The following is a 23,857-nucleotide window of genomic DNA, read 5'->3' as shown; positions in this document are numbered from 1 at the left end:
CGCGAAATACTGTTTCTGGTGGCAGCGGTATTACCAAAGGTCGAGATCGTTGAGAGGCAGCCTCACCACAGCCCAGTATTCTACTGTTATATACACTAGTGATATTTGGGATCTTGAACGTGACACTATCATGGCAATAGGAAAAAATCATGAAGAGGCTGAAGAAAAGTTACAATCCTCTATGGACAAAATAAATACTTGAACCAGAACTTAGCGTATCAAGTTGAATGAAAGCAAGTCTGTAAGTCTAACTTGGCGAAATACCTGGACATGACCATGTGAAGAAATGTTTAATCTAAAATATAAAAGAATGTACTGACTGCTCCAAGGAAGTCCAAGTTACCCACAATAAACTGTTCCTTTATAAGCAAGTACTAAAAGCAGTATGCTTATACGGCCTACAACTTTGGGGCTGTGCTAGTAAAAGTAATATTTAAATTACTTCAAACATCAAATTTCCTTAGATACGAAGAAAGAAGAACTGATTTCTATATAAACGATATCTTTATTTAATAAATAACACATATTATTAAATACTACCAAAATAAATGAATTTTAAACAATAACCGTAAATTATTCGTATAAACTATTTTAAGCATAACTGTAAGTCACCAATAACATCGTGAATCACATCAACATGTCGACTCTGGAAGGGTTCACGTTTTATCAACTCTTTAAGGCCATAAACGTCCTCTTTTATTTTATTCAAAACTTTTTCCAAATCGACGTTTTCATCCAACTTCATTTTCTTAATTTTCGGCTCAACACTCCATTGTACGCATTTATGAAAACCATCCGATTTCGCTAAATCAGCCGTTTGATTTAAAATCAAATTCGAAATATTCATAGTATTAACAGAATTATCGTTATTAGATTTTAAAAAAGTTTCATATTTAGTGTTGAAATCGTAATTTTTTTTGAGTGTGTTCTCAAGAAAAGTTTTTTGCTTAACATTAGGACATTTTCTTATTAGGTTGAGAATTTCATTTGTTAAAACGGTTTGATTTGCCGTTAATAATGCGGTGATCATTTCTTCGATGTGAAATAATATTGTGTTGGAGTTTTTCATGTTCGGGATAAATATTAATTTCTTTATTATTTTAATTGAATGGATTTTTGATGTGTCGTTGACTTTTATTAAGGATTGTAACGTTTTTAAGATCTAAAAATAAAAAAATAATTAAAGTTGTATTAATTAATGTTATGGATTTACTTCGATTAATTGTTGTTCATTAAATTTCGATATTAACGATAAAGTTAAGTTAATCATTCCTTCTAAGAGTAAATTAAAGAAAGGAGAATCAATGATGTCTTCGTTAAACTCTAAAATCCACATTTCAATAAGTAAGGAAGATAATTTGTTTAGATTTGTTGATAATTCATTGGATGGGATGGTGGCTGTTACGTTTAATAAATTGACCTAAAAAGTAATCTGTTAATTTTTAACAAAACGAAATTATTTTGTTATTTATACAAGATTTAGGTATTGATCCAAGGAACAACTTCGCAATAAAAATAATTCAACGTATTTTGTAAGCTCCACACATAAAACGTCCACATCTTGCTTAAAACGAGGCGACATGGATACTAAATCCAATCCGATTGATTTCCATAAAACCAGATTTTTATTAACGGGATATTTTAGTAGAAATTGCATTCTATAATCGTTGCTTAAATTCATAAATAGCTTTCTTAAATAGTTTGTTAAAAGATAAACGAGGGGGTTTACATAAATTTTAGCGTTTAACACTAACATAAATCTATCTATTAAGACACATAACACTTCATAATTGTAACTTAAAGGAGTTAATCTGAAAATTAAAAGTAAATTTAAAAGAAATCTTGCGGAAAAATTAATTTACTTGATAACTTCCAACCAAATTTCTTGACAAAAAACAGAAACCATAACATTTTTATTAAAAATATTCTTACACAATTCGTTTTCAACGCACGAAAAGTTCTTCTCGTCTAAATTACTTATCACAAGAGACATTTTAATGATTAATTCTTGGTAAATTGAGGTTGATTGTAAAATGAAATCGGCTAAAACAACAATGATAAATTTAGGTATTATAATTACAATAAAACCTCGATATAACGATATAAACTATTAATATTATCAATTTCAGCGAAACGCAATCATTGGGTCGCGAAAATAATTATTAATACTTATTAGGATACTATTCGTTTAAGGATTGTAAAAAACATTGTAAAAAAAACTCTTATTATATATTTTTTTTAATCCTGAATGATTTTCGTATGCAGTATACTTCACAGAACAATGTTGATGAATAGTAGTGATGGAACGGATAGTGATTTTGCCACATTATTGCGATATTTATATATGTCAACTTGTTTGGATCCAAGATACAAAATGAACTTTTTTGATGCTGATTAACTAACTCACGAAGCAACTCTAAAAATCCTTCAAAGATCCTTCAAAAAATAAATTTTATAGCGAATTTTGTAAGTTATCGATGAAAATTGCAACATCGAAAATTTTATCAAAATTTCAAATATTGTTTTCTCAAAAACTAAAAGTTATTTTTCAAAACGTGTTAGTTCATTAGAAAGAAGACACTCTTATTATCACTTTGGGAAATTTTCATACTCATATTCCAAGAACTGGATTTTATACGAATTTTTAAAACTTAATCGGCGAAAATTGCAAAATTCGAAAAAATTGTGTATCATTTCAAAAATTTATCTCAAAAACTAAAAGCGGTTTTTCAAAACAGCTTATTGCATTAAAAAGAGGATACTTTAATTAATAATTGGTGATATTTCCACAAGGATCCTCCAAAAAATGAATTTTATAGCGAATTTTGTAAGTTATCGATGAAAATTGCAACATCGAAAATTTTATCAAAACTTTAAATATTGTTTTCTCAAAAACTAAAAACTATTTTCCAAAACGGGTTGGTTCATTGGAAAGAAGATACTTTTATTAACACTTTGGGAAATTTTCATACTCATATTCCAAGAACTGGATTTTATACGAATTTTTAAAACTTAATCGGCGAAAATTGCAATATTCGAAAAAATTGTCGATCATTTCAAAAATTTATTTCTCAAGAACTGAAAGTGATTTTTCAAAACGGCTTGTTACATTAAAAAGAGGATACTTTAATTAATAATCGAAAGTGATAACAGCGACAGTTCTGTTAGTAATGAATGTGATGATGAATTATAAGCGAAGAGAAGAAAACAACATAACAACAATCCCACAACATTGGGATTATTATAATGAGGTTGCTAGAAACAAACCTGATATAAATAAAGTTGTATTCAATGAAAAAAGTCCTATTTAGGTTGAACTTGATTATTATCTGCATTGTCCAAAACCTAAAAGAGATACTAATTCCTGTGAATGGTGGAGTCCTAAGTAATAGGTTTTTAATATCCGGCCAAAGCCGGATACTTGTCTGAACTTGGCAGAAATGTTTTTCAGGTTATATCATATATGGAGGACGAAATTTTCAAGGTATTAGGAAAATATTTAGACTTGGGGAAGAAGTTGTTATCAATCTTTTACAGGTTTTACCTCATAAATCAGCACATAACGTGTACTTTAATGATTTCAGATTAATAACTAAAAAAATTGACTGACACAATTATAGTTGATCTAACCAGGTATGCCGAATAGTGAAGATATGAAGAAAGAAATGTGGGCAACGTACTACCACAAAACGTCCACTGATGAAAAGCCACATCAAAACTGTCACTCAAGTTCATCGCCGAGTTACAGGTTTTGGATAAATTAAAATAAATTTATCAAGTTTTATTCCATGATGAGTTACTAGGACTTTGTTTGGGTGCAGAATCCCAGAACAATAATGAATCGTCGTACGCGCTAATTTGAAATTTCGATCCGAAACATTTACATCGTGCTGCGAAAACAATTAAAGTTGCAACTTTTTTAACAGTGGCAATCTTCAACGACGGATTTATATCAATTTTGAAATTTATGGATGTGATGGGAGTGAAAATTGGGCGACAAGCAGAAATGCAAGCGCACAGTCGCAACGAGATTCGTATTAGCTGAGCGGAAAGGCACTCGTCCGATTTTGCAAAATAAAGAACGCAACACAGAGAAGAAAGGTCGAAATTACAGAGTATGTACTACATCGAAGAAGGATCCCTTTATGACCCTGGAATTACAGATTAACAGTAAATATTTATATTTCAAAGTTTCCAGAGTGTAAAAGTTACAAAAACTTCAATCACGTTTTTCTCGAAACGGCATTATGTAGTAACCACGATTACTCAAAAATTATTTGCTTAATTGTGCTCAAACTGTGTACATATATTAATCGGATATGTCGTTATCGTCAGAACTAGAATCAAGTCAAAATATTCATTTCAAGCGTAAATAAATAAAATTCAATCTTCAAATTGACACCATTTTGTTGCTATCGATGCTTTTTTCTTTATTCTAGATCAGACGATAGCTGCACATGTATATTTTTAGAATCTCATTAGGTAAATAAAAAAAACATCTTATAGATGCTCAATATGTGTACTAATATGTAAAAGATAACCCGGTATAAATAACTGTAAACAATTTTGTGTAAAAAATTAATAAAGATTCTTAAAAATAAGATATCTTTTAGTTCTAGTGTTAGTTTTTGTTCAGTGCTAGATTATTGTCTATTTTTATTGCAGTAAAAGTAGAATTAGCACCAGACCTAGCAGAAACATTTGGATTTTATTTGGGGAAAGTTGAAATGTTTCTAGTGTTAGCTCTGGTTTTAGTTGTTATTCAGCGTTAGATAACTAAAAGTAGAACTAACTAATAAGAACGCAACGGTGTGGATTAAAATTGGACCGCGTTATGCATCAGTTGACTAAGCGACAAATGAATAATGTTGAGAAAAACGGGATTTTCGGGATTTCTAAAAATAGAAGACTTCTCAGAATAAACAGGCTTTAGCTATTCAAAATTGTTTGGCGCCTGGCCATTTTTATCATAGAACACTGATGACAGCTATCACAAGCACAGAAGCCGCTTGGTGACTCGTTACGTTTTACGATTATGGATGTAAGTCGTGGCATAAATTTAATCACTAAAACTAGAGATAAAATGACGATTAGTGTAAAAATTTTTTGAAGAAAATAATTTAGAGTTTGATTTTGTACTTTTAAACTGGATTTTATTTTATATAGAATTTAAGTTTAACCAGTTTCGGCCCTTGGCCATCTTCAAAGACTCTACAAATAGATTAACATCTCTCATCTTATCCATTTTTACAAACAAGTTTCTTAATATTTACTTTTGTTTTGTTAAAAAAGGTCACACATCAAAGTCGAAATCAGATTATTAGTTACTAATTTACAAAATTAAAGTTTAAAAAATTGTAAAATGAAATTAAGGACGAAGTGTTACAAGTTTACAGATTAAAATTTAAGAACGCTCTTTTTTAACAAAAGAAATATTAAGAAACTTGGGAAAATCCAAGAATCATAATATGGCTTAAAAATCGACAATTTTTTTTTAATCAATGTGAAATGACCCAAAAAAACACGTTAAAAATAAAAAAAAGTGCGGAAAAGTAACTAACACTAGATTAACTTTAGTTATAAAACTTCTATTACATGATACTAACTTCAGGTTTAAAATGTCAATCTCAATTTTGACATATTTGTAATCTTCATTAAAAATCCTTTAAAATGAGTACAAACACGACATATTTATCTTCAATATTCATGAAGTTATGGTCAACTTCCGGTTAAGAATGTCAACGTCAATTTTGACATATTTGTAATCGTCGTGAAAAATCCTTTAAAATGAGTCCAAACATGATACGTTAAATTCCAATATTACTCGAGATAAAAGCAACATCCGGTTTGAAATGTCAATGTAATTTTGACATAATTTTAATTTTTATAAAATGTCTTAATATTCGTCACAAAAACATATAATAAAAAATTAAGGTTGGTATTAATATTTAAAAATTAAATTGCTATCTTCATTGTTGCTAACTTAGGGTTTAATGTTTTTTATTTTAACTTTTTTGTTTTTTGAGATAAGTGCGTCTTGTTTGGACTCATTTTAAAGGTTTTTTTAATAAAGAATACATCATGAAAGAACACCATGAAGTTGTCTATTTGTCTGTTATATGATAACTAACTTCAGGATTAAAATGTCAACCTTAATTTTGACATATTTGTAATCGTTGTGAAAAATCCTTTAAAATGAATCCAAACATGACACGTTTAATTCCAATATTACTCAAGATATAAGCAACTTCCGGTTTGAAATGTCAATGTCATTTTGACATATTCTTAATTTTTATCTTACAATGGGGTCATACACACTTATTAAATTTAGAGAAAATTTTTATGTCAAACGATATATGCAAGTATATGCATGAACACAAAGTAAAAGAAATATTTTGATCAATTTTATATTTTGCCTAATTTGAAGTGAAAAATAGCAAATATTCAAACGAAATAATTTCGCGGCTTTTCTGTGACGTAGGAACCGCACTGCCTAAAACAAGTTAAATTGTCCGTTAGATAGCGCTTGCGGTGTGACAGTGTCAAAATAAAACCATGGATGTAATAGAGTGTCTCTATTACATCCATGAACAAAACATAATAAACATAACCTACAAACACTCTATCTCTTTTCAATACAACCTAAATGACGTTCATCTCTTTCTCGCATTTGAGCGGGGAGCAGGGGACGCAAAAGTGAGAATCGTACGTCATCAACGCGGGAATTTTAAAAGCGCAAATGGGTATATAAATTTTCAATAATTTTTTTAACAATGACTTTGTTCGAAAATAAAAAAAAAAAAAATAACGGTAACTATATTTTTATATAAACTTTCAGAAAATATAATAAAAAGAAAATCGTGTATGACCCCATTAGTCTTAATATTTGTCACAAAGACAAAAATATAATAAAAAAAAAATAAAAAATTAAGGTTGGTATTAATATTTAAAAATTAATTTCCTATCTTCATTGTTGCTAATTTCGGGTTTAATGTTTTTTATTCTAACTTTTTTGTTTTTGAGGTAAGTGCGTCATCTTTGCACTCATTTTAAAGTTTTTTTTAATGAAGGTGACAAATATATCAAAATTGACGTTGACATTTTAAACCGGAAGTCATTGTATTTCCATTAATATTAAAGTTAAATATGTCGAGTTTGGATTCATTTGAAAGGATTTTTATGAAGTTGACAAATACAGTGAAAATCCCCTAACTTGAGTCACTAAGGGACCGGAAGAAAACTTCGAGTTATGGAAAATTCTAGTTAGAGAAACACATTTAAACACATTTGAAGCCTCGTCAAACGCTTGAGCTTAAGAAAATTACTCGAGATATAGAAGTTCGTGTTAGGGGAATTTCACGGTATGTCAAAATTAAAAGTTGAAAGTTCGAACTTTTTGGTTTTTTAAGATAAATGCGTCAAGTTTGGACTCACTTTAACGGTTATTTTATAAAGATTACGAATATAATAATAAAATTAAAGTTGACATTGACAACTGAATGTTTCTCCAAATGTTTCTAGTTTTAGTTCAATAAAAATATACAACATAGTAATATCTTATGCTAAGTAGCGCTACCTACCACTGCCACTAGAACTAACTCTCAAGACGGCTAAACCCGAATGATTCTAGTTATAAGTCTTGTGTTAGTTCTAGTGATAGTGTAAAACTAGAACTAACACTAGACCTAGAACTAGAAATAAGCACGGCAAAACCCGAAACTTTCTAAAACTTCTAGGTCTAGTGTTAGTTCTAGTTTTAGTGCAATAAAAATATGCAACATAGTGATATCGCTGTCATTTGTAAAATGGATAATATGAGAGATATTAATCTATTTGTAGAGTCTCTGAAGATGGCCAAGGGCCGAAACTAGTTAGATTTAAATTGTATATAAAATAAAAAACATAAACTTCTCATCTATTTTTTCTATTGCAGAATTTCTTGGTCTATCTAAGTGTCGTATCTAAGTCGGTTCTTAACGTATGATGCAAATTGAACTTGAAATCGCATAACGCGCTTAGCTTTATCCTTTAAAACTACCTTAAAACTACTTTAAAACTTTATCCTACCAGACAGCATGAAAATCTCTAAAAACGATAGACTTTTTATCGTCAAGTGCTTAGTCAAGTGTATGTATAACGCGGTCCAATTATTCATTCAGTGTAAAGTGCAAATTAAAAATTTTTCATATAACGAATTTTCCCTTCCCCATATTAATCTGTTATATCGAGGTTTTACTGTATTAATTATAATTTACTTGTATCTAAACACTTGATTAAGTGCTTTAGTAATCCATCCACATTGTATTGATGTATTGGACATTTAGCAAGCTTATTTGCCCAATATTTCAAAATTTTTTCTATAAATAAGACGTATGAATAAGAATGATTGTCGAACTTGTCGTTAATCTAAAAATTAATTGGGATTACATTAAAATTAATACTATCAAGAAAACTTACGGAACAAAATTGTTCTTCAAAAGATAACTTTTCAATTAATGATTCTAAAGCGTCCAATAAATACAGTTTAATTAAACTTACAACGTGAGCGGTACAAAATAAATCTTTTTTAACGTGAGGGGTTGAATAACTAAAACGATTTTTTAAAATATTATTAAATTTGTTATAGTTATAGGGATTTACCTGTATAATTCAATAAAAAATTTCCAAAAAGTTTCGGAATGATTTGTGACGTCATCCCAAAAGGTGAAACATAACTTTGATAAAACTTTAGCGAGAAAATTACCAACTTTTAAAGTGTACGTTATTGTGGTTAAATCATCCATATCCTGAAAAAAAATAACAAAAATTGATAAATTAAAAATGTTTGTTTATATCAAAAAAAAATATTACTATTTCAAAAACTCCTTTTAAATTCATTAAGATTTCGGTCATAAGTAACTGTAAAGGTTGATTTAAATCCATGTTTTTAGCTAAAAATTCGCTGTATTTCCGCGTTAAAGTCGTGTATCCTTTCCAATTATCGACCATCGCTTTTACATTCATCCCAGATAATACAATTCCAATATTAACCAAGTTACACAAAACTAAAGAAAACAATATGTATAAATTTATGTTAAAAGCTTAAAATTTTTAATTTCACTTTACTATTTTTTAATAAAAGTATTTCATCTTCGTTAATGTTATTAATAACTAAATCAAATTCTAACAGTTTTAGTAACTTTGAATGCACTTCTTGAGCTTTTTTGAATGTTATTAATAGTATCTCGTTGATTGAGTTGTAGTAAATTAAGTAAATGTTATGGCTAAAAATAATTATCAAAATAAAGAAACACTCAATACTAATACTAGTAGGTGTTTGCCATAAATACCTTTCTTTACAGTGTAAGAATGTTTTATATAAAATATCACATAGATGCAATGAAAATGTTTGGTTTGGTAGATTACTACCTGGAATGTATGAAATTAAATCTTCTAAAACTTCTATTATATCCACAACCATCTAAAATAAAGTAATAAAAGTAATTAAATAAAAAAATCAGGATAAATTTGTAAAAACTAGCAACAAAAAATGTTGTGTAAGGTTAGTTTTGTACGCGTGTGAAGTTGGCCATAGATTTTAAACTGAAAAAAATTCGTGAGCGGGGTATTTAATCAATCTAATTCCAACGGCATTGTGTTCATGGTCGCCTCTTGTTTTAAATTCGAAAAGAAAATTTTCCTAACCATTTCCTATAGTCCTAATTTCCCTGCTTAAGTTGACTTCTCTCAAAGATCTGGGAGTACCTTTTGATATCAGACTATCGTTTATACCGCACATAGAGGATATCGCTTCTTATGCTCAGAGTCGGCGCTACCGGGGGGTGCAAGGGGTGCACTGCACCCGGGCGCCGCCTAAACGGGGGCACCGGCGCCTTTTTAATGTTTTCTCCAACAATATCTTATCTTTCTTTTGCAGTATTTAGACCTGTCAGCAGTATCTAGTCTTCAGAAAGCAGTATTTAGTCTCCACAAAGCAATTTTAGTCTTTAGAAAGCAGTATTTAGTGTTCTAGATGCTGTATTTAGACCTGTCGGCAGTATCTAGTCTTCAGAAAGCAGTATTTAGTCTTCTAGAAGCAGTATCTAGTCTTCTCCCAACGTTATGTATGTTTTCTCCAACAATATCTTATCTTTCTTTTGCAGTATTTAGACCTGTCAGCAGTAGCTAGTCTTCAAAAAGCAGTATTTAGTCGCCACAAAGCAATTTTAGTCTTTAGAAGGCAGTATTTAGTGTTCCAGACGCTGTATTTAGACCTGTCGGCAGTATCTAGTCTTCAGAAAGCAGTATTTAGTCTTCTAGAAGCAGTATCTAGCCTTCTGCCAAAGTTATGTATGTTTTCTCCAAAATATTTTATCTTTCTTTTGCAGTATTTAGACCTGTTAGCACTATCTAGTCTTCAGAAAGCAGTATTTAGTCTCCACAAAGCAATTTTAGTCTTTAGAAAGCAGTATTTAGTGTTCTAGACGCTGTATTTAGACCTGTCGGCAGTATCTAGTCTTCAGAAAGCAGTATTTAGTCTTCTAAAAGCAGTATGTAGCCTTCTGCCAAAGTTATGTATGTTTTCTCCAAAATATTTTATCTTTCTTTTGCAGTATTTAGACCTGTTAGCAGTATCTAGTCTTCAGAAAGCAGTATTTAGTCTCCACAAAGCAATTTTAGTCTTTAGAAAGCAGTATTTAGTGTTCCAGGCGCTGTATTTATACCTGTCGGCAGTATCTAGTCTTCAGAAAGTAGTATTTAGTCTTCTAGAAGCAGTATCTAGTCTTCTGCCAACGTTATGTATGTTTTCTCCAACAATATCTTATCTTTCTTTTGCAGTACTTAGACCTGTCAGCAGTATCTAGTCTTCAGAAAGCAGTATTTAGTCTCCACAAAGCAATTTTAGTCTTTAGAAAGCAGTATTTAGTGTTCTAGACGCTGTATTTAGACCTGTCGGCAGTATCTAGCCTTCAGAAAGCAGTATTTAATCTCCCAGAGCAGTATCTAGTCTTCAGAAAGCAGTATTTAGTTTTTTAGAAGCAGTATCTAGTCTTCTGCCAACGTTATGTATGTTTTGTTCTTGATACTGACAGCTACTTCTTTCTGGGTGTCTATCATCATCTTTTTGGGAGCCTCTTATTATCTATAGGGATCTTGTACCGTATTGGTGATTCCCTGACCTGTGCAATAACAAGACAAGTCCATTGGTTTCTTGTTCATATTCTTCGCATTTTTTTATTGAACACATAAGTATTGCCATGAAAAATCATGTTTGATTTATAATCAATTTTTTGTTTTCTCTGAACAGTAATTTCAGACTTCATGTGGACTTTGAACAATGTAATTCCTGTTTTTTGCTGAAGTCTAGTTTATAACTACTGCAATTTCAGACTTTTTCTTGCAAATTATTCTTCTGACCAGAGTATTCCCGACTATTCCCTTAAGTTTGGTTTTTCACCAGTATAATTCTGAAATTTTTGCTGAAGTATGAATTATGATTATTCCAGACTTTTTTAAGTTTATTTATATTTGTTTGATTATACAGGTTGTATCTGAATGACTGCAACAAACTTCAAGGGGTGATTCTTTAGTGAATTTTAAGGGTACTTTTATATATGAGCCATGGGCGACTTCGGCTCCCCTAAGGAGCTACACCCCACCAAAAATGGCGGAAAATTTTGGTTTAATTCTTTTTTCTCAAGAACCATAAACGCTAGGAAAACAAAATTTGGGGAATATGTTTGACTCATAATAGGGCACGTTTTGACCCTATTTGTACTTTCGTTCAAAATCAAAATATTATGTCAGCCACCCAATAGTCGAGATACAAACGTCTTAGATTTAGGCTTTTTTAATGCAACTCAATCATTGCAGCAACAATCGGCTCGCAAAACTGTAAACGAATTAATTTTTGCTGTTGAAAAAGCCTTTGCCGAATTGAGTTCGCATACTAGAAGTGACACTGGCGTATACCGCCAAATCTGACGCCATATTATAGTGAGTTGCCAAGCTATGCTGCTATTGGTGGTAAAGATTTGGCGGGTTACCGCCAGTCACGCCAGTGTATTCTGTGCCTTTGGTTTAAGTTTTAACTCGCGATAAGATGGCGAATTTTAAATCGAGTTGCCGCCAACATCAAACGAATCGACGTCAGTGTTATTTCTGGTTATTCTGTGGTAGAAACCATGAAAGTAGATGGAGGCAATAATTACAAAGTGCAGCATTTGAATAAAGGTCATTTACAGAGAATGGGTAGGCTTCTTGTTTGTGTAAATTTTGATTTTGGGCTTTATCAACATGTAAAAGACATCATGAATTCAGATTTAATACTTAAATGATCGTCTAAAGTTTCTTAGAAACGATATTAGTAGTTAAGTTTTAATAAATTAGTTTTTAAGTAAATTGAACACTTATTTTTGGACAAAAAAACATCAATATCAGACATTTATTTATGTATGTGTAGACAACTTTATATACTTATTTATTATTATACTGGATGGAGGGAGTTGCTTTGTTTAATTGATTCTTGTGTTAATGTAAGGTTGTATTTCTGTATAGTATAATATTGTCTTGTAATTGGTACTTTGTTGGGCAATAAAGATATATTATTATTATTATTTAAATTATTTTCAGTTCCACCCTCAGAGGATGAGAGAGGGGATCATCTTTACCACCACTGAATGTCTCCCTTCAAACCAAACAAATTTTATCCAGAAGTTTTTTTAGTCTGATGTGTAGTTTTTGAGATATTCCATTTTGTCAGGTTAAATGGGACACCCGTATATTATATGAAAAACAGGTATCCACAATAAATATTAACAAATTAAACAGTTCCTGTTAAAAGATTTTGAAATTATAAAAAGTAAAATACCTATCAATAATTTGTTAATTAATTTTGAAACATTTAATAAAAACCAATCAAATAAAATACATACTTCTAATGTAGATCTTATCATTTCCAAAGTACGCATACACATTTCTTCTTGATTTTCAAATGATAACTCAAAACACTTTTCGAAAAGAGAATTAAGCAGTTCTTTAGTATGAACCACAGCAGATTCTAAAAGATCGTTTTGAGATCCTCCTTCATGATTTTGCTTCACAAAATTAGTGACAAGGTGATGTAAGCATGCTAACTTCTTGGAAGATATTGCATCGCTATTTAATATATCGTTTTATTGCATTAAGGAAATATAATTATTAAAAACATCGACATAACCTCTTAAAAGTTGTTAAAAAAGGATATTATTAAGTCGGATCCGCTATCGTAAACGAGCTCTTCATCGTCGCAGTAGTTATTAATTATTTTTGAACGTCTTGAACTCATTTTAAACATTAAATAATCACACACATTGAACAAAATGTTTCAATATTGGACACATAAATAACGACACACATTTGAGGAAGTAAACAAGTTTGAACTGCTGTCAAATCACGGTAACAACAAACTGTAAGAAATAAAAATTCCCTAAAAATTTTGATAATTACATGTATATCAAATTTATAAATGTGATAAGAAAAAAATTGTGCAATAAAATTAAATGTAGAGTGTTTAAAATCAAATATTTATAAATAATAATTTTATATTAAAAATTAATTTAGAATCGAAACTAATTATTGTTATATTGGTTGCATACACATCAGTAAGAGAAATAGATGTATTATTTAACTTTTATGTTTTTCTAAATCTTTACATAACATAAACTTTTGACCTTATAATTATCTTTAAAAAAGTAAATGCGGTATTCAGTTATAACTATTTCATTTTAAACAAATTAAAGTATGGTAATATATGTATTCGAACCTCGACTTTATGTTAATAAAATAGCATACAATGCAATAGTTAACAATAAAATTGTCAACTCATGAAGGTATTCAAGCATTAACGATATCATATCATAACTAAAATCAAAAATGGCACAATCCAGCAAGTCGCAAGAAATTGAAATTGCAACACCATGGGGAAAAATATCAGGTAAATAATTTCATTATTGCTTTAAAAGCTTTTAACGATTTTTTTAAGCAAAAACTTGGGGTCATTCCATAAACCAAGTTGCCTTACTCCTTCATGGATTGGAAGATAATGCAAATACATTCGATGGATTAATTCCTTTATTACCTCAAGATTATTATTATGTTAGCATTGATTTACCAGGACATGGAAAATCAGATGTTTTACCCTCCTTAGGACTACCACTACAAGGTATGGACTATGTCTATGTAATCAAGATGTTATTTGACCATTTTGCAAGAGAAAAGTACATCATAATTGGACATAGTTTTGGAGCAATTTTAGGAATGCAAATTGGCTTTGTTTACCCAGAAAAATTAGAAAAATTGTTTATCTTAGACACATTATGGTTCCAAATAATAAAACCGAGCGAGTTTGGAAATTGGACTAGAAATAAATTTCAAGAATTCGCTAAAATTCAAAATCAAATTAATCGAAATACAACCGTTTATTTTACTTATAAACAAGCTGAGGATGTGATGACCACTTGGAGATATTCAAATTGTGAATTAACCCCAAAAGCGACTAAAACATTGTTGGAGAGGTCTATTAAACAAGTTGGAAATGACAAATATAGATTTACAAGAGATCCCAAGTTAAAAAGTTACCTTTGTTATCCTTTGGATGAACAATACGCTTGTGAAATGATTAAATCACATAATATAACTTTTAAAATTGTTGTTATAGTAACTGAAAAAGCCGAGATATTTTATAACGAAAAATATCCTAATTTAGTGGAGGAATACAAAAAAGTTGCAGATTGGTTTGTTGTTAAAGGAAATCATCATGTACACTTAAATGAACCAAGTGTCGTTTCAAATATTATTAATCAATTTTTAGATGAAGCTTATCCAATTTAATTAAATAAAGAATTTTATTACACATTTATAACAGATTTTTTACAAAACATTTGTATATATTTGGGTAATAAAGTAACTCTAACCGGTTTCACCTCAAAAGCCTCTTTATCAATAGAAAAAAATAATTCTTTATTCTCAACCAATTCGGGTTCAATTTCAATTTGTCTGGCTAATATTTTATTAGTCACCGTTCGATCTTGTCCATGCTCATTTTTCCAACCTTGCGTTACAAAATCAAAATAATTCACTGTACTCGGTCCATATCGTACAATAAGACTTGGAATGTCATTCGATTCATCGTCTTGATTTGAAGCACTAATTGCGTTTGAAGTTAAAATAGATAAATCTGTCGTATTTATTTTTGTTTCTGTTTGTTCTGAACATTTTTCGTTTACTAGTAATGCAGCTTTTGGTTTTGTAGATTTATTTGAGAGAAACCTAAAAATTAAAGAGTAAAAATAAAACGGGAACAAAAAAATTTTTTTTTTCTGTGACACAAGCTTATGGAGTCAATTTAGATACATATGTATAATTATGAAGTACTCAGCCTATACATTATTTCGTTTGAATTGACTCTGGATCTCATGATAAACCGTTCTATAAAAAATACAGGTTTTTTTATTAACGTGTCTTTTTCAAAGTATAACTTTCTCTTTGTCAATTTAACCAACATAACTCTTTTAGAAAAACATATCTGGCAACACGTTAGATTTGGTTTTGGATCGCGTTGTAACTTTATCTAGAATTCAACTGACTGATTCTTCTCTACTTCCAGAAGACGTAGCTCATGCGTCACTTGAGTTGGCGTGCAATATTGCACCTGTAGGCAACCTCATTGAACGACTTCCTACTACTTATATCTCTAAATATCTGATTGATCAGGATTATAAAGCGTATATTAAACGTGTGCAGGGAGTGTTGCATTGGACGTAAAACAGTTATGGGCATATCTCAACCGCAGAAGAGGAGGTACGGGTATCCCATCAATTGTAATTCTGCATTGTGCCTTTCTGTCCGAGTTTTTACTTATACAGGTGTATCTGAATGACTGCAACAAACTTCAAGGGGTGATTCTTTAGTGAATTTTAAGGGTACTTGGATATATGAACCATAGGCGACTTCGGCTCCCCTAAGGAGCTACACCCCTTCAAAAATGGCGAAAAATTTTGGTTTAATATAGGAAAATGAAATTTAGGGAATATGTTTAACTTATAATAGGGCACGTTTTGACCCTATTTCTACTTTCAACCTACCCTTCTAAACTACTAAACTTAACCACCGCCGGTCCAATTATGCCTAGATTTTTTTTATGAAGATGATAAATACATTGGAAAAATTTCAGTTAGATAAAGAAAACTGTTCTAAAACTCTTTGTCTCTCTCATGTTCTTCTAAAATTTAATAATTTCTGAGAAACAAATTAATTAAGCAAACACTAATTGTAAAGCTGTAGGGTTGTTAATCGAAAGTTGGAATGAATTTTTAATGAAAAAATCTTAATAGGCTTTGCAATCTTTGTCAGAAATATTTTTGACGTTTAAATGTCAGTGGTTTTCTTACTTTATTATTGTTCAAACTTTAGTTTAAATTATGTTATTGTTTAAACTTAGGGGAGCCGAAGTCGCCCATGGTTCATATATCAAAGTACCCTTAAAATTCACTAAAGAATCACCCCTTGAAGTTTGTTGCAGTCATTCAGATACACCCTGTATATCGCTCGGGGAAATCCTTTATTTTGTACTCTGAAGCACATTCAACATATCGTGTATATAAAGGTAGCTGTGAATGTGCCTCTGATGTAAATACAATGTAATGTGAATGGACAAGATGGGGAAAATAAAGACATTTTTAAGTTTAAGAGAAAAAGCTTTGCTCAGTTCTGTTGTATCAACGGAAGAAGAAATACATATTTAAAGATATAAAAGATCCGATCACATATTTGTCTACGACGTGGGAGAAACTTAGCTGAACAAAATCAAGAAGACTTGGACAAGCATCCTCTCAGATTTTAATCAACAAAATGAGGATGCAGACGAAGATAACATTCCGCTAAGTATATTAAGTCAAAAATTAAGGTGTGAAAAAACTTTGGTCCTTGATGCTATTAGAGATACAATAAACTTACTACAGGAAGTAGCTCCAGTAAGTTAACGCATAAGTCATTTTAGAAGTCACAAATCACAAACTGGACATTTTACGGTGCCTACACTGCTGCAGAATTGCAACATTTAGACAAGGATGAGGCAACAGATGTTGTGGAAACGTCTTCTTCAGATGAAGATCAAGTGCACTGGAAAAAAATTGCCATTCCGATGCAATTAAAGCACTTAGGAACGTTCATAAATAACCGATTTAGGTTTAAGTAATAAACTTAACTTATTTAATTACACCCTCGTTAATATGGCCGACAAACTGTATTTTTGTGTTCACACTATCGCGAGTGTACAGGGTGTCCCAATTTCGATGTCCGCATAGGCTATCTCCGAAACTAAAAGAGATAGAAAAAAAGTAGCTTACATGTCATGATCTCGTTTTTCGAGAAAATGCTAATGCCGAAAACTCCGAACAGCTATCGTCTTTTGTTTTCGCCCTATCGGCAAAAACTGAAAATTTTGCAAAAACGACAATCGCGAATATTTCACTTATTATCAAAGATGGTGTATTATAAATAAAACATTATATGGGCAACTTTTTACGAAGAATTCAGTGGCGTAGGTAGAATTTTTTTCCCATCTTTTATTTTCGAGATTTTAGACGTAACTTTATTTTTTTAAATGGAAACCATAGTTGGCTATGACTTAAAATAATTTGTTATTTTCTTCTGATAACAAATATATATAGTTTGTGGGGTATATTTCTTATAGTTATTGAATAATTTACAAAAATTCATTTTGTTCCATCTAAATCTAATGTATGTATTTAAAAGTTAATGTTGTTATGGTGATAACCATACCATGAGGGAAAGCATTGTTTCCAATTATTGCCAAAGTTTGTAGCAAGGACAGTAGAATCTAACAGGACTGCTACATCCATTGTATTTTTCTGGTCGACTACGGGTTGGTTGCCCGCACTCTACGTCACACTATTTGCCACGCCTGATAACTGTCTATGTTTTTAGAGGTTATATGATAGACATTAATACGTCTAAAAACATAAAACTTCAAAACTAATATGAATACGTCTAGGATATAACCTCTAAAAACACACAGCAAACGCATAGACCATAACAACAGCTAGGCGTGGAAAATGGTGTGACGTAGTTTGCGGGTAGGCTGTCACAACAATGGATGTAGCAGTCCTGTTAGATTCTATATCATTTGATATATCATATATCATTTGAGACATATTTAGTGGCAAATTGTCGTCCAAAGGCTCAATGTGCTGCCTTAATATATTGAGGTATTTCCCTGAGTTTAAGTTTTTATGGTAGATACTATATGCCAAAATTCTATTATCTAAAAGGGCACACCATACATTGAACCCCAATCTTCTTTGAACACTCAGAGACTTCATCGGTCCAGATTACATTTTGAACAAACAGCAGATTATTTAATTTTTTTAAATATCATCTACAAAATTCTAATCTTCGATTGACATCTCCGGCACGTAAATAATGAGTTAGCCCCGCTTTGTATGGTTTATACTTATTTTTCTTTCATATTCGGGAGCGGTGTCTTTTGGGTCAGACGTCTTGTTGCAATTTCTCTTGCAGGTCATTATGGTATGTTTTTGTATGTGGTTTGGGGAAGGACCAAATATCTATTAAATTTTCTGCTGACCGGCCGAAGGTTCGTACGTGCGGTTGTCTTCTTTCTGGATATCTTGTGAAATAAAATTCCGCGGTTAACGTCGCATTCTTATCTGATAACATATAGCATTCCATCATATTACATTTTTCATAATTTTCGAAATTCATTGTAAAGTTTTATTCAGTTTTGTTATACTTTGACACTTAACAGGCTGGTGCATAATGCCAGAGTTGATATCGAATTTTTAAATACAAACTTTGGCAATTATTTGATACATTATGTTCCATCATAGTATGTATGGTTATCACCATAGCAACATTAACTTTTAAATACATACATTAGTTTTAGACAGAACAAAATGAATTTTTGTTAATTATTCAATAACCATAAGAAATATACCCTACAAACTATATATATTTGTTATCAGAAGAAAATAACAAATTATTTTAAGTCATAGCCAACTATGGTTTCCATTTAAAAAAATAAAGTTACGTCTAAAATCTCGAAAATAAAAGATGGGAAAAAAATTCTACCTACGCCACTGAATTCTTCGTAAAAAGTAGCCCATATAATGTTTTATTTATAATACTCCATCTTTGATAATAAGTGAGATATTTGCGAATGTCGTTTTCGCAAAATTTTCAGTTTTTGCCGATAGGGCGAAAACAAAAGACGATAGCTGTTCGGAGTTTTCGGCATTAGCATTTTCTCGAAAAACGAGATCATGACATGTAAGCTACTTTTTTTCCTATCTCTTTTAGTTTCGGAGATAGCCTATGCGGACATCGAAATTGGGACACCTGTACTCTACAGGTATTTACTCCCTTATTACACGATTGCAGTGATGATGGTGAATTGTTAAATAGTCAGAGTAAAAACAATAACGAAAGTGATTTGGAATGATGCAATCTTACACTCTCAAGGTTTTTTTCAGGGCGACCTAAAGGACATGATTCGAGATTTAAATTTATCTAAGAAATCAGCTGAGCTTCTTGCGACAAGACGACTAAAAGAAAAACATTGCCCTCAGCCTGGCGTATCAATAGCATGTTATCGAACTTAGAGAGCGCCACATTCTTCCATATTTTAACGACCAAAAAGAGTATATCAACTAAAAAACGCAGCTTATATATAGATAGCTCAAAAAAAGGTTGCAATGTGTGTTGCGATAGCTCATCAACTACTCTTAAGGAAGAATATTAAACTTGTTTTAGAAAAACTTCATTTCATCATCAGTGGTCAGTGTGCGTAGATTTAAAAATGTTTTGTCTGTGGGATAGTCGTGCGTAAACTGAACACTGGAGCAGAAAAGAGTAGCCATAGAGAATGAACATGACCGTAGTAGAGTTCATGAACTGTTGAGCAGTTGAGAAAAAATCATTCTTCCGCCATTACATATAAAACTTGGGCTAATAAAACAGTTTGTTAAAACTTTAGATAGTAATGGCGACTGATTCAAATATATTTGTCATTTATTTCCTGGTCTCAGTATAGAAAAGTTAAATGGAGGAATTTTTGATGGGCTGTAAATCCGTAGTTTTATAAACAATGATGATTTCACAAACCACATGACTTAAGTTGACTTGGAATGATGGACAAGCTTTGTATCAGTTATCAAAAAAATTTTGAGGAATCATAAAGCTGAAGAATGTAGTAGACAAAATGCTACAAAATTACCAAAAATAAGGAGCTAATATATATATAGCATTATTTATTATTATATAAATAATGGTATTATTATACAGGTGTCCACGTAACTAGCTCGTTAGAACTTTTTTAGGTTTCGTTGTTTTCATCAGTGGTGACCGCAAATATGCGGTTTCTTTTGGTCTCGATATGTCCACAACTAAGAAAACCTTTATCAATTTTTTGAAATTTTTCCTTGTGATGGGCGTTAGGTTTGTTAGGCACCTCTCATTAAGTGTTCGACACGTCTTGTCCAAAACTTTATTACATTCGCCATCAATACAAAACAAATTTCAAATATCGGCTTTGGAATAATCTGCCATGATGTTCAATGACTTACACCCGTCATTAAATGTAAGGAGCTTTCTAATAAAAAACCTACATTTCGTGCATGTTTTAATAAATTTCACAATATGGGGCAAACTACAATAAATAGGTATAGGAATGTTTACAGATAATTTGTAGAGAATTAAATTCCCTTTCTGATAAGCTAAAAAAATATGGGGCGATGCATTTAAAATTTTCGACTTTTTCTCAGTTTTTGACCAACCTGTATAAGATACTCCGATACAACAAATGACAATCTATTTGACAGCATCTGAAGAGTAATCGTGTCAATGTAGATCTTTCTTGAATGAACGTTGGCTGAGATATGGGGTTTTAAAGAGCATGTTAAAATTTACCAAAAAAAAGCTTAAAACCAAAATAACTCGAAAACGAAAAACGCTAGGTACCAATAACCTCTATCAAAGTCAACCTATTTTTTTAAGTACAATTAAACGGTGTAATAAAAACTATAGCATTCCATTTAAAATAATGAAGTTATGGTCCAAGGTTTATATATTAAAGGTTGTCTAGGTTCCTATGCTGCAATACTTTGATTTTAATTTGTGGGCGAGAGGCAAGAGCAGGAGTGTTTCGTGACATAAGTGGCCACGGATTGCGCGCGCAACCTCAAGGTCATGTTTAGCGAGACTTGAAGTGTCTTCTCTAGTGATAACAAAAAAATCTATTACTACTTTAGTTTCCCTCAATTATTTAATGATAAGTGAATTTTATCCAAAAATTAAGTTGAATTATTTTCCGTTTTACTACCGCTGTTAATTATATACCACACTAAATATATTAAACTAATTCAATTACATTATTTTAAAAATTTGTATTATTTCCGGGAATTATTTGCAGCCAATGACGTATTGCGCAGTATGGTTGCGTATAAACCTAGACAACCTCTTATATACAAACCTTGGTTATGGTCTACTTCTGGTAGACCGGAAGTTGCGGCCATCTTGAAAATATTTTAGATCAAAAGTTCCGAATGTACTACCCATGCTACCAGAATTTCAAATCTCTATGAATAGTGGAACCTAAAAAAGTTCTAACGAATCAGTTACATGAGACACCTGTATAATAACGGTGATTATAGTGAAGAACCAGGGGAACGATTCCACCAAGACAACAAGGTTATGAAGGACAGATATCAAGACCGTTGGAAGCGCCATATGATGGCAAACTACTTCTGGAAGTTTCAAGGAAACTGTTCAGACCAAAAACACCATAGGAAATCCCATACAAAACGTTTTTCTTAACTCTTATTGATATGTTTATGTTTTTTATGATTAATTTTATTTTTTTTGTATTATTTGTAGCACTTTGTTTATTTGAAATCAGATAATTAATAAATTATTTGATAATAATAAAATGAACGTTTTAAAAATATTCTCGCCTTTTTAAAATTTAATTTCCAGTATAAATGGATTGCCTTTATCTTAAAAAGTAGAGTCAATTCAACAAAAATATTATTATTTTTGCATTCAGGAGACCAAAATTACCTAAAATTGACTAATAAACCCTATGCCACAGAATCAGTGTTACCCTGTGTAATCAATTAATTTTAGAGGAGTTATATCATACCTATGATACCACCTTTTTGCTATTGGTGGATTATTTTCAATGTAACAATTACTACAACCTTGACATGGTTCTGAATATCGTACTAAAGCCGAACAATCCCAAGTTAAATTGTTTTTGTAACCATTAAAAATGTAGGTTGCGTATTTTCTTAAAACTCCAAGGTACCAATAAGAATCTTTTCTCACTTCCGCATCTCGATAAGCGCCCCATTCAATTCCAGAAACAGCATAAACCGGTTTTCCTAAAAAAAGTAAAATAAAAATGACTTCTTTAAATTGACATATTCACTATTAATATTTACCTTGATTTTCATTATCAACCACCTCAATTCTCATAATATCAACAGGTTTAGTCATTTCTTCAACTACAGCTAAGGAAGCATCTGCAAGTGATCGAACATCCTCTAAATTTTTTCCACCAGGAAATAAATTTTTAGCCACACAATTGGTTCTGCCCAAAGGTAAAACGCCAAGAGGATAAAAACTACTTTTATCCTCGTTAGATTTTCTTAACATTCCAGTTACAACTTCTGATAAAGTTCCATCACCTCCAGCCACAACAACAGCATCACTGTGAGGTAAAGTTTCCATTAAACTTCTAGCGTGTCCCTCAGCATTCGTTTGAATCACATCGACGCAAATACCAGCCAAATTTAAAATAGGGGCACAGTATTTTTCGAAATTTTTTAATGCCTTCCGTTTATTGGCGTTTGGATTTAAAATTATTGTAATTGTTCTTGGTAGGTCATTGGACGAAATTGGTTGTTTTCCGTACTCTGTCGCCTTTTCGCAATATACGCGCATAAGGGAATTAATTCTAAAAGATTTAAATTGGGGTAAATGTTGTAATAAAATAAAAAGTGAGGTTATAAAAATGAACTTACTGGTTTTTCTCGATTGCATAGTTTATACCGTAAGTTGTAGCTAGGGCAGCAATAATTGATTTTTTCCAGTGGTTTCGTACGCCCTTGGCAAATTTTATTACAAAAGCCATTTACTATTTGGTAATTTATTCATTTACGATTTGAACAGACAATTGAGGTTAAGTATTAAATGTCATTTTTTAATTTTATAATACATGTATATAACTTATTTGTTTTTTCGTTAAAAGGAAATTTAGCTGTATATTAATAAATTTTAATTATAAAATTTAGTAACATTTAATTAGATATTATTTGGTTACAATAAACATTTTGGGTTAGTTCATAGTAAGTGTCAAGAGATGGCGCCAAATAACAATTATCAATTTAAATATTTCTAATTTTGTGTCTTTCTAAAATAATTTTGATGAAATAATAATCGTTGTTAAAATGACACAATATTTCTTCTCCGGAGAGGTTTTTATTCAATTTGTTCAAAGAATTACAATTTGCATTGCTTACTCAAGCTGCATAAAAACTAGTAATTGATTAAAAGTAAAAGAATAACTGCATAATAATCATGGTTATACAAGCAAGATATTCCTCACTAGAAAATACTAAATTGTGACTGATGTTCTTTGCTGACTCAAAATGTCTTATCATGTTTTAACTGATTCTGTGAATCTCCTTGAAGTGCTTCACGAAGTAATTTTATTAGGATGGTATTTTCATCATGGAATGATAGTCTGGTGTTTAATTAGTGGCTTTTTTGATTTTCTTAAGTTGTTTGCACTATGGAA

General features: G+C 31.1%; 3 protein-coding genes across 3 annotated transcripts; 1 reads left to right on the top strand and 2 right to left on the bottom strand.

The window, feature by feature from the left end:
- Window positions 1-485: 485 nt before the first annotated feature.
- Window positions 486-13,395, bottom strand: LOC111420587 (FIGNL1-interacting regulator of recombination and mitosis-like). The gene is made up of 12 exons (XM_023053614.2): window positions 13,226-13,395; window positions 12,915-13,151; window positions 9,330-9,460; window positions 9,106-9,263; window positions 8,851-9,044; window positions 8,641-8,786; window positions 8,458-8,587; window positions 8,256-8,406; window positions 1,863-2,043; window positions 1,475-1,811; window positions 1,214-1,420; window positions 486-1,162 (listed from the first exon to the last, which is right to left on the bottom strand). Exons 1-12 carry the CDS (start codon window positions 13,313-13,315, stop codon window positions 587-589), a joined length of 2,538 nt encoding a protein of 845 aa, XP_022909382.2. The 5' UTR covers window positions 13,316-13,395; the 3' UTR covers window positions 486-586.
- Window positions 13,396-13,627: 232 nt separating this feature from the next.
- Window positions 13,628-14,881, top strand: LOC111420461 (serine hydrolase-like protein). Its single transcript, XM_023053449.2, has 2 exons — window positions 13,628-13,954; window positions 14,003-14,881. The coding sequence occupies exons 1-2, from the start codon at window positions 13,894-13,896 to the stop codon at window positions 14,848-14,850; spliced, it is 909 nt and encodes a 302-aa protein (XP_022909217.2). The 5' UTR covers window positions 13,628-13,893; the 3' UTR covers window positions 14,851-14,881.
- Window positions 14,846-23,275, bottom strand: LOC111420453 (acylglycerol kinase-like protein Mulk). Its single transcript, XM_023053438.2, has 4 exons — window positions 23,082-23,275; window positions 22,500-23,014; window positions 22,199-22,439; window positions 14,846-15,288 (listed from the first exon to the last, which is right to left on the bottom strand). The coding sequence occupies exons 1-4, from the start codon at window positions 23,189-23,191 to the stop codon at window positions 14,868-14,870; spliced, it is 1,287 nt and encodes a 428-aa protein (XP_022909206.2). The 5' UTR covers window positions 23,192-23,275; the 3' UTR covers window positions 14,846-14,867.
- Between the last annotated feature and the right edge of the window lie 582 nt (window positions 23,276-23,857).

Source organism: Onthophagus taurus, chromosome 7, assembly GCF_036711975.1.
Source record: "Onthophagus taurus isolate NC chromosome 7, IU_Otau_3.0, whole genome shotgun sequence".
Lineage (NCBI taxonomy): Eukaryota > Metazoa > Arthropoda > Insecta > Coleoptera > Scarabaeidae > Onthophagus > Onthophagus taurus.
This window is presented reverse-complemented; position numbering and strand designations above follow the sequence as displayed.

Excerpts from the sequence above, each read along its gene's own strand:
- LOC111420461 (XM_023053449.2), top strand. The coding sequence starts at position 13,894 with ATGGCACAATCCAGCAAGTCGCAAGAAATTGAAATTGCAACACCATGG. Across the intron at positions 13,955-14,002 it reads ACCATGGGGAAAAATATCAG|CAAAAACTTGGGGTCATTCC; the intron begins GTAAATAATTTC and ends GATTTTTTTAAG.
- LOC111420453 (XM_023053438.2), bottom strand. The coding sequence starts at position 23,191 with ATGGCTTTTGTAATAAAATTTGCCAAGGGCGTACGAAACCACTGGAAA. Across the intron at positions 23,015-23,081 it reads TATGCAATCGAGAAAAACCA|AATTAATTCCCTTATGCGCG; the intron begins GTAAGTTCATTT and ends TAAATCTTTTAG. Across the intron at positions 15,289-22,198 it reads GCAAAAAGGTGGTATCATAG|GTTTCTCTCAAATAAATCTA; the intron begins GTATGATATAAC and ends TTTAATTTTTAG.
- LOC111420587 (XM_023053614.2), bottom strand. The coding sequence starts at position 13,315 with ATGTTTAAAATGAGTTCAAGACGTTCAAAAATAATTAATAACTACTGC. Across the intron at positions 9,461-12,914 it reads TGATAAGATCTACATTAGAA|ATGGTTGTGGATATAATAGA; the intron begins GTATGTATTTTA and ends ACTTTATTTTAG. Across the intron at positions 9,264-9,329 it reads TTCTTACACTGTAAAGAAAG|CCATAACATTTACTTAATTT; the intron begins GTATTTATGGCA and ends AATTATTTTTAG.